Below are 10,900 nucleotides of genomic sequence, written 5' to 3'. Positions count from 1 at the left end.
GGGCGATATAGCTAAAAAATGTATCAACGATATAATGTTTCATATCGTTCGGTATCGATAATTATTTACATTTTTAATAACCTTTTGTAAAACAAACAGCAATATATTTTTATTTATTTTATTTAACCACTGTATTTTTAAATTAACCCAATTTATTGAGACAAACAACAAATATTTAACAGTCAAAATTGTCAATGCAAGGAAATAAATGTCTATCAAAAACCTGCATTACATCTAAATGAACTCATATAAGTCAAATATAATTTCGTAAATTGCATAATTATGAACAAAACAGCATCATGTATTTATGCATTGCTTAATACAAAGAGCAGAATCGCCCATCACGCAGATTGCATTTAAAAACATGAGACGCAGTGAAAAGGAATAAACCTCCACAAATTCGCGACGTGTTTTCTAAAAGTTAAAACTGTTCTAACTTTGCATGGCTACATCTCTTGTGTGAGACGCGAGTGCAGCAGTCATATTTGTTAGTCTAAAAAATGTGCTGAATATGCATCTGTGTGAATGGCTTGGTTTCGGTTTTCACCTAATCAAGATCTTCTCCGCATTGAGCTTCTATATTTCTCTAATATTTTGAATGCATAACACAGCAGCAGCGCATCTCGTGGGCTAGACAAAACATTAAAATGCAACAACGTCACTTACATCATTATCACCGCATCTCATGCGCCACTGATGATGCTCCCTGACGCACACCTAACATTCAAATGCAAATATTTTAAATTCGACTAATATACATTTTTTTTCTTCACAATCGCCTGCAGGCACAGCACTCAATTCAGCATGAGTTCATGTTTGTGTGTGCTGTCTGCGTCACTCATAGCACGTGCCTATATCGAACATTTTTTATATCGTTATTGAAGAATGTGTACCGTCGATAAATATCGATACCGTTTTATCGCCCAGGCCTATAGTACGTAACTATTAATTGGTACTATCGCAGCAACAAATAATCTGAATGTCTCAGTCTCATTAAATTAATTACATTTTTCCTACTTTACAATCATGTTACAAAAAATGTAATCGTTACAATTACTACATCAAAATATTAGCTATGTTTGCAGGCACACTGTCATGAACAATTATTAAACTGATGCTTACAATGCTGATGCTTTTACCTGGTAGAGGATACCAGTAATATCCGTTAGTGATGCCGTGGGTGAAGTCCTGCGAATCGTAACAGCTGTTTCCGTTGTGCATTTCTCTGTGGTTGTAGGAGTAGGTCTTTGCCAGGTGGACAAACACGTCGTCGTCGGGGGAGATGCTGTGGCTTCCCTGCAGCTCGCTTCCTAAATCGAAGTCAATGGCATTATGATGCTAGACTCGACAGAATTCCAACAGATTCACTGTTCATCATTAAGACAGTTGTGCTAAAACGTTTTTTATGCTTTTTGTAAGGCATAATACCTTAATTATTTTTTAAATAATGACGTTACAACAAACAATCATTTGACTTGCTTTTCAGAATAATAAGAATAAAAAAACTTTCTGCTTTCAGAAATTGATTTATGCCTTCATTATGGCTATAGCTTCATTAGCAACTGACCTCCATTGCTGTTGTCGTAGGGATAGCTGGCCACCACCGCTCCTCCGTGGAGATTAGCTGAGAGGACAAAACTTTCTGTCTTTAGCCAGTCCATCACGGCGCTGACCTCCTTCTCCCTTTCCCGCTCGGTATTACCCTCGAACGAGTCCGGAAAATTGCGATTCAAGTCCACCCCGTTCTTATTATACCTGCGGGGGGGGGGGACCGGTTACTCACAGAAAAAAAGGCCCAATAAATTAGCTCTTCGCAAATAATTGAGAATATTATTCTGGCTCATACCAGTATTTTAGCATTAAACACAGAAATTACACACTTCAACATTTTTTCCCACTTATTTCACTCTGCAGTAGTACTGTATTTTTAATATGCTTTATTAATTCACTTCATATATTTTAATTGTCCACAAATGTTGCAATACAATTGTACGTACAGTGCCTTGCGAAAGTATTCATACCCCTTTTTTCACATTTCATGTTGCTTCCTTATGTTAAACTGCCTTATGAAAATAATTACATTGCACAAGTATTCATACCCTTTTCTAGGACACTTGAAATTTAGCTCGGGAACATTCATATCACTTGTACTTGTTACTACACTTCGAGTGAAGTTAACCTGTGGCAAATTCAATTAAATGTGTATGATTTGGAAAGGCACACACCCCTCAACAAAAGGTCTAACAGCTGAAAATGCCTATCACAGCAAAAACCAAGCCCTGGGGTCAAAAGAGCTCCTGTAGAGCTCAGAGATAGGATTGTGTCAAGACAGATCTGGGGAAGAGTTCAGAAAAAATCTGCTACATTGAAGATTGACAGATGCATGTAGCCTACATTATCTTTAATGGAAGTTTGGAAAAATCAGGACTCTTCCTAGAGCTGGCCTCCTGGCTAAACTGAGCAGTCGATGGAGAAGGGTCTTGGTTAGAGTCATGACCAAGAAGATGCTGGTCACTCTAGTTGAGCTCCATGATCATATATGGAGATGGGGGAAACGTACAGAAGGACAAACATCACTGCAATACTCCACTGATCTGGGCTTCATGGGGGTGTGGCCAGATTCAATTCTTAAGGACCTAAGGACTCCGAGACTGAGAGAAACAAGATTTTCTGGTCTAATGAACCTCAGTTCCAAGTATCATGTATAGAGAAAACCAGGCGCTGCTCATCACCTGTACAGCAGCATCCCAAAAGTAAAGTGTGCTGGTAGCAGCCTCATGCTGTGGGGGTGTTTTTCAGCGACAGGGACTGGGGGACTTGTCAGAGTAGAAGGAAAGCTCAATGCAGCGAAATATTGAGATAGCCTTAATGAAAACCTAGTCCAGAGCATTCAGAACTACAGACTGGGCAGAAAGTTCACCTTCAAACAGGACAAAGACCCTAAGCACACAGCAAGAGTGGTTTATGGACAACTCAGTGAATGCCCTTGAGTTGCCCAGCCAGAGCTTGAACTCAATTTAACTTTTCTGGAGAAACCTGAAAATGTCTTGAGAAAATGAGAGCCATGCAATGAATAATGTGTCTTATTATTAGGGGTGCTCCGATCAGGATTTTTGAGGCCGATCACATAAAGCAGTATCTGCCGATACCGATCTTTTTAAAGCCTTCTTTTTATCATTTATAACTTTTTATAGTGATACTCCAATCAGGATTTTTAGACATTTATTCAGGGCCTCAATTTCATTTTTGAAAATGGGAGAAGGGAAGCAGCTTTCACACAGGAGTCCTTTTTTTACACAGTACAGTAATACAATCTTTCACAGACATGTTTAAATACAATAAATATAAGCAACACATTAGTCAATGCTTTTTACTTTTGCATTTACTTCTACATTTATATATTAGGCTAAGTTGCTCAAGCAAGTGGCAAAACATTTAAAGTACTTTTCTTACGTTATCACAAACTTACCATTGACAGAAATAGTCAGCTCTGCCTTTCCTTTTGCATTGAAATCTTTATTACAAGCAATCCTGCAGTTCATAAAGAACTTTGGTAACACTTTCTATGAAGCCCATATTTATAATACATTATAAGGGTATTCTTAAGGCATTATAATGAATGTATAATGCATTATAAAAAACCTTATAATATGTATCATCTCATGAATATTCATAAGAACAGTTTTAATATATTATAATATTTACTTATTTGTGGTTATAGCTTTTAAGAGTATGATGATTTATAACACAATGAACACGAAGTAGATTTAATATGGTGTTCATTGTGTGTTATAAATAATCATACTCTTAAACTTATAACCACAAATACGTAAGTATTATGATGTATTATAACCGTTGTTATGATTATTCATGAGTTGATATAACATATAAGGTTTTTTATAATGCATTATGCATTCATTATAATGCCTTAAGAATACCCTTATAATGTATTATAAATACGGGCTTCATCATAGAAAGTGTTACCAGAACTTTCTTTTCCTACCTCCACAAGTGCCATCTATTATTGCCTTATCTAAAAGTGCTCTTTCACTTTAATTCAGCGCAGTGCAGCAATAGACTCGGTGTGGAAACGATCTCTGCACTGCTGCAGACACACCGCTCGTGGACCGCACTGCTGGACCGCAACCTTGTGCAGTGTGCATGCTTTATCAATCTGTTAACATGAGCGCGGAAAAAATACGCACCGCATACGCACTGCAAACGGAGTAATGTGAACCTGGCATTATGTGTGTGCGCTGCGAGTGTGCATGAGCGTACGGTCTCCAGGAGAGCACGCGAGCGCTGAATGGTTAAACACTGACAAGAATTAAAAAGAAATGCAATTTATAAACTTTAGTGACGATGTGACACTGCCTCGATTGTGAAAGTGACAATTCCTGTGTCAACTGTGCAGCATGCAGCTGGCTTATAGACAGATGCGATGTGGTGATTTGAAGCCATTTGTGTATTTTGAGAGAGCGCGCGCGCGGTGATTCACTCACGCTGTTTGTGAAATTACGTCTCACACAAGGTTTTCAAATTATTTTATAAGTTATTTAATGAAGAAATATGAAGGTGAGTACCTCACCTTCAGCATTGTAATTATTTCACCCGTGCCGGACAGAGACTGAGACGGTGCCGCTGCATGTCGTGCCAAACCTCACGGCAGCGAGATCGGCCTTTTTAGAGACCGCCGATCAATCATCCCAACGTGATTATCGGCCGATAGTGATCGGTAGCCGATCAATCGGAGCACCCCTACCCCTACTTAAGCAAAATCATTAGCATGAGCACACAGATCTTGTTCTGTAATTTTCAATGCTGATTTAGGAGTAAAATGTGTTACACTGACAATAGAAATTAGCAAAACGTTTCATAAGTGAACATACAAGGGATATGGGATGTGTTCAGTTTTGCGAATGACATTGTTTGAAGTGGCCTACTTATTACAAACAAATAATTCTTATCTAGTCATCAACAGGGAACAAAGCACATTGTCAGCTTATGATGACAACCCCAAAACAGTCAGAATTGTATTTTTCTTTCAGACACTCACAATTAAACAGGCTCTTTTTTTTTTAAATAATTCATGATTAACAGAACCCAAAAACACTGTTTAGTGATGTTGACTCTACTTTCAATACCCCATTACATACCAATTTCTTTCAAACATTCGCAACAAATAACATGATTCTTTTTGCAGCCTGAATCTGTACTGACACCAAAATCTTAAAGGATGAAGAACATCAAAAAGTTAACCAGCAAACTAACGGGCCGGTGACAGCCGTTCGCATTAGCTCGCGCTGACAGGTCTAAATTTGTGCGGGTGGATTAGTGTGTTCGCCGTGATGCCGTCGGGTGGAGCAGAACAGAAGTGTATCCCTCAGGGATTCCTATCTGCTTACTGTTGCAACACTTTGAAGTGCTCTTAAACAGTCTCTCTTGGTCAACAAATGCATCAGAGCTAAACCAACACATCTGGATGCAGGAACACATGCTGAAATATCAATATAGCTATTTAAAAATAAAACAAAATAAAAAGGTTTTCCTAATTCATTTTTTTAATTTTACACCTTTTACAACAAATATATATATGTGTGTGTGTGCTCGCAACTAAAAAACCCTCTCATAAAAAGTTTACAATTGTACTGTACAAGGTCCATTGTGACAAACAGCAATCCAAATTAAGAGTTGCACAACGTCATAGTCTAATGCAGCTCAGAGGCTAATGACAATAGATTAAAACAAACAAACAGGTTTACTTGTTTTGGTTGGGTTTTGTACAGAGGTTTTGAGGTTCAATAGTCAAGTCTCCCTGGGTGGTCGACATCAAAACGCATATAAAACCAACCCAGGCGCAATAAACTTTATGTGTGTGTGTGTGTGTGTGTGTGTGTGTGTGCCACATTTCGCTGACGTTTAAACACAGAGCTGTTTCTTCCTGCTTTCACAATATAGTAATAATAATAATATAATAATAAAAGTCTTTAAAAGCTGGCCTGCACTCTCATCAATGGCAGAGACGAGCTTGTTTATGCCAGGTTCTCTCACAAATATTGGAGCTCTTCAACTTGTTTGAAAGATTTTTGAAAACAGATTAAGCAGCACATTAATCCACTCAGATTCTCTTGTGTCTCTGGATCGGATTGGCCTTGGGTTGTTTTCTTTCGCTGATTGCCGGCCTCATCCAGACACCCGATTCCTCTCTTAAGACCCTCGAATCTAAATCACGGTGGATGCTTAAGCTGATCGAAGTGACGTGAAACAGATTCGGGCGTAAAAATGGTTGATTAGCAGCTTTTGGCTCTATTAAGTATTTGTCTAAAAGAGCTTTTGAGGTTTCCATTAGTGGGGAGCTGTTAGTTTGATGGGGCAGAACAGATCGCTGCAGGCTTATCGCTCTTGTCTATATTCTGTACCTGTGACTAATGTTGGCCATTTCTCTTTTACGAGCTCAGGATTTTGTTAGGGTAGCTCATCCTGGGTCAGTCTAAAAAGACACATTGCTCCATCTAAGATATATAGAGTGATAAAGGAGGTAAACCCGATAGGGTTTACTTTCCTTCAACCACTGTTTATATGTAATGACAGCCTGGAGTTGATCTATCATGGTGTTTTCAGGATTCTGAAACTAGAAATCAGTGGAACTTTACACACACATTCCTTGCCACACAGTTAGATTTCTAAGCATGCACACATGCAGCCATAAAATCTTTGTCAGCCTGCACTCAAGGTCTGTCAGTATAATTTGGAGGAGTATCAGGGGTGTCTGGATGTGTGAGAGGCATTAATCTCTGAGAGAAAGACTTTTAATAGTGTTTATTTTGTGCTTTGTAGCTGTGGAGAGATCAGTGCAGAATGGAAATATTTCTGGTGTGTTTCACTGATCCTTAAAGGAATAGCTTACCAGAAATTCTGTCACTGTTTATCGAATCTTGTTGTTCCACATCTTGAAGTGAATGGGAACTGGGGCTGTCAAATTCCAAATATGACAAAACAACACCATAAAAGTATCAATAAAATCGTCCATTCGACTCGTGGAGTTTCAAATAATTTGTTCTTAATATTTACATTTGTGTACATTCAAAGATACTAGTTTTTCATCCAGAAGTTCAAAATTATGCAAATACATTTACATAAAATACAAATTGGTTAAAAAATGACAAAACAATGCTTTAGATTTCCGAGAAGAATACTTTACGCCATTGCATGCAGTGTGATGAGGTTTGAAACGTCAGTTCTACAATAATAATTACGATTTCTCTTAACAGGTTTTAAAATAATGTGCAGGACACTGTATATACTGTGTAGGACTCAGTAAGTAGTAAGCCAGTATCCCATTCCCAGATCCTCATTCCACCCCACCCTTCCCTGTCTGCCATTGTTCAGAGCCAGAGCTTGACATGTCAGACTGCTCTAACAAACGCAAATGTTTGTTAGAGCAGTTTTCAAAGCACCACAGAGCCACGCTGTTTACACTGTTTGGGAAGTCAACCTAGATTAGTTATAATTATCCCTGTACATTAAAATGAGGCAGAAATTGCATGTTGCCCTTTAAAGAACAATACTCTCTATGTGTACGGTGTGTGAGAGATGTAAAAGATGGAACCAAGATGTAGTGGCTGCGTTCTACTGCAGACTCTCAAACTCAGCCTGAGGAAAAATTCCTGCAGTCCAGCTGTGCTTTTGGCATCAAATTATAGTACTTTTGTTAAAAACCTCAGATGAGTTTGATTTGCGCCAATGACAAATCAACCGTTCGTGTGCGTGTTCGCTTCTTTCCGCAGTGAGAAAATGAGGAACGCCGGGCCAAAATGTCTGTGGATCTTTTGATTGCCCTAACCATCTAAATCTAAAACCTCAAAACTTGTCTTTTCTTAAATCGGACGGTCAAAGTACTGCCATATTCGACATAAATCTGACAACAGAGTGGATTTCATTAGCTACCAAATATAGTCACAGTACAACAGCGTCTGAAAATAGACTGCTTCCCAAATGAATTTATCAGAATGTCCGTTTCCTATCAATTAGTCCTTTGAGAAAAAACATTTCCTCTCAATCTAAAGGAGGACAACATGATATTGCTAATTACGGTCTGTAACTCATATCTGCAAAGAGCTAACGTTTTTTTTTTTCCACAGACTAACAACAGAGATTATCCAAGCAATCTACTGTATTAGATGCCAAGGATGATTTTATTTAATAAACTATTGAACTTTTTGGGGGCTATATATAAATATGTCCTTTCTTTCTCCACAAGAAACGTTCATATACAAAGCAGCTTAGTTTTCTGTTTTCAACATTGATAAAACAAATAGTACTTTGGGACCAGACTGGCACATTAGAATCATCTCTGAAGGATCATGTGACACTGAAGACTGGATTAATGGCTTTGCCATCGCAGGAATTGTCCCCAAAAGTATAAACTCAAGTACTTTGCATATAGTATGTTTCAGGCCATTTACATGATTGGAATGTGTATTTTTGTCTCTTAACTTACTTTTCAAAGGAAACAATTACTCACCACTTGTGATGTGGTGTATATTTTTTTTCTTCGCAGACTTGGCGCACAGACAAATCAAAGGTATGGGTTTACGAGAAATACATGATGAAGACTTGCTATGGCAGAGTATGATGGAGTCTGGAGTAATCTGAAGTATGATTTAAATGCATACATAAATGTATAGGTTACTAAAATGCAAACAAAATTTGCAATACGGCTGTTGGATAAAGATGTCGAGTAAGACCGTCAAACTCGGACATTGTTCTGTCAGTGGATGTAAAAACTTTGCATAGCTTTCCAAAAGGTTTGAGCATTAGAATGCATGGCTGAAGTTAATTAAGTGCCTGAGCGACAAATTTTTCCTTTGTTCTTCTCATTTCACAACGGACTGTTTTGTGAAATATTCTAAACAAAGTTTTTTTCAAAATATCTTTTATTGAAAGATATGGCAGTGCCAAGCAGGGGCGGATTTAGTGATAAGCAAAATACAGGAATGGGGCCCTATTAGTGCTGGGCGGTATACCGGTTCATACCGAATACCGGTGTTTATTTTTGTTATGATATGAATTTTTAAAATACCGCAATACCGGTGTATATCGCTTAAACAACGTTCGGAACGCGACACTGTTTGAAAGGGGTCCCTTTTCACTGTTGCACTGTCGTGAGGGAACAGCTGTATGTGTTACTAAGCGTGAAAGTTCCGAAACTGAAGCTGTAGAACTAATAGAACGTGATGACACAGAAGAACTCATCCACAATATCCACATTGACCACCACAAATATCCACCGCCCCCTGCCATCAGCTCCCGCGTCTCACACACACGAGCACTAGATTTAGCAACTTTCAGACCCTTTTAGCGGATTTTTTGCATAGAATATTCATACTGACAAACCTAGCGACTTTTTTGGATAAACCTTAGCTATGGTTCAGTTGGAAGATTTCGCCAGTGCTGTCCCGCAAGCGCGAGGTCTGACTTTCCCGGAGAAGTGTCACCTCTCTCGGCGTCTGTTCTGTGCAGTGAGCGGCAGAGAAGCAGCACTTTCAGTTGGCCGCACCGCAGCCGACACGTCAATAAACGAGTACAAAACAGCGTTTCCTAGCACCTGTCGCTTACTAATTGTTTGGAATTATAAATATGAGCGTAGTTCGTCTGTTAATATCACATGCCAGACGATGCCACGATTATAAATGAGAGTGACTCCTGGTTAACGTATTAAAAGGGGTCGTGTTTAGTCACTATCTAGTGTAGTATTTTTTGACAATATTCACTCATCATGACAAAATAGGGCATTCTAAGTCAATATACTGCAGTATTTCCTCTCTCAATCAGTAGAAAATATTGTTAACACCCGGTCATGCATGAAAAAAAAATACCGTCATGTACCGTGAAACCGGTATAATTTTTAAAAATACCGTGGTATACATTTTTGGTCATACCGCCCAGCACTAGGCCCTATACAATTTCACACATTTACAACCTTGAGGTTCCTTTCACTGTTGCTCGCTGCTGCACGACCGTGTCCCATAGTTGTGTCCAATCTTTTAGATTTTTATAAATAAATGATTTCTTTAATGTTGTAAATCCCTTGTTCATATTTAAACAGGTTATAATAGTATTAGAGTAGGTTGGACACTAGGTGGTGCGTTGGGGTAATTTTCACTATGCAATTGTCTACACAACGCAAGGCTGTCTAATTCTAAACTTTAAAATATACATTTATTTTTATTTATTTTAATTGCACATTTAAATTAAACTGAAGGAAATTATAAATTTACATGCTTAAGGATTATTTCAACCAAACATGAAGTGTGCCTGTGTGGAAAGTGACTGTGCATGGTCCTTCTTGGGTCTTTCACAAAAACGAGTGAGCGCCATTTAAACAAATTAAAATAGGCCCTATATAATATGCACTGTTGCTTAGTATTAAAATTATAGCTTCAGATGCATGATATTTGTAGGGCCCTATGAAATCTGTTTTATTTTTCCCAAATTAGCCTAGGTTTTATTTTTTCCAAAATCTTTTTTTCGGTTTTAATTTTTCTGGATTCAGTTTTTTTTTTTTCTAGATGATTATATTACATTTTAACAAAAAACATGTCTAATTAATTAAAATCATGAAACTTGTTTAATTTAACAGCAATTTAGGCCTATTAAATGTTTAACAAAATTACATTCTTAGGGCCCAAATTCTGCACTTTCTTTTTTATTTTATTTTAATTTTTCTGTATTCCATTTTAATGGTTTAATCAAAAACATATCTAATTAATTTAATTCATAAAAACAACTTAATTTATTAATTTGTATACAATAATAGGGCCCTATAAAATTTTAATTTTATTTACTTATTTTTTTAGAAATTAGAAAAAGTTGTGTATTTTATTTTTTCTGGTAATCG

General features: G+C 37.7%; 1 protein-coding gene across 3 annotated transcripts in view; it reads right to left on the bottom strand.

The window, feature by feature from the left end:
* LOC107669712 (carboxypeptidase M-like) overlaps positions 1-10,900 on the bottom strand; it is a 46,602-nt gene that overhangs the window by 7,492 nt on the left and 28,210 nt on the right. For all 3 annotated transcript variants that reach the window (XM_016462081.1, XM_016462080.1, XM_016462082.1), the window contains exons 5-6: positions 1,568-1,755; positions 1,140-1,310 (exon numbers count right to left, since the gene is read on the bottom strand). In XM_016462081.1, the coding sequence (XP_016317567.1) occupies positions 1,140-1,310; positions 1,568-1,755 (359 nt within the window). The remainder of the gene's footprint in view (positions 1-1,139; positions 1,311-1,567; positions 1,756-10,900) is intronic.

The sequence above is a fragment of the Sinocyclocheilus anshuiensis genome, unplaced genomic scaffold (assembly GCF_001515605.1).
Source record: "Sinocyclocheilus anshuiensis isolate Anshui unplaced genomic scaffold, SAMN03320099.WGS_v1.1 scaffold548, whole genome shotgun sequence".
NCBI classification, from domain to species: Eukaryota; Metazoa; Chordata; class Actinopteri; order Cypriniformes; family Cyprinidae; genus Sinocyclocheilus; species Sinocyclocheilus anshuiensis.
This window is presented reverse-complemented; position numbering and strand designations above follow the sequence as displayed.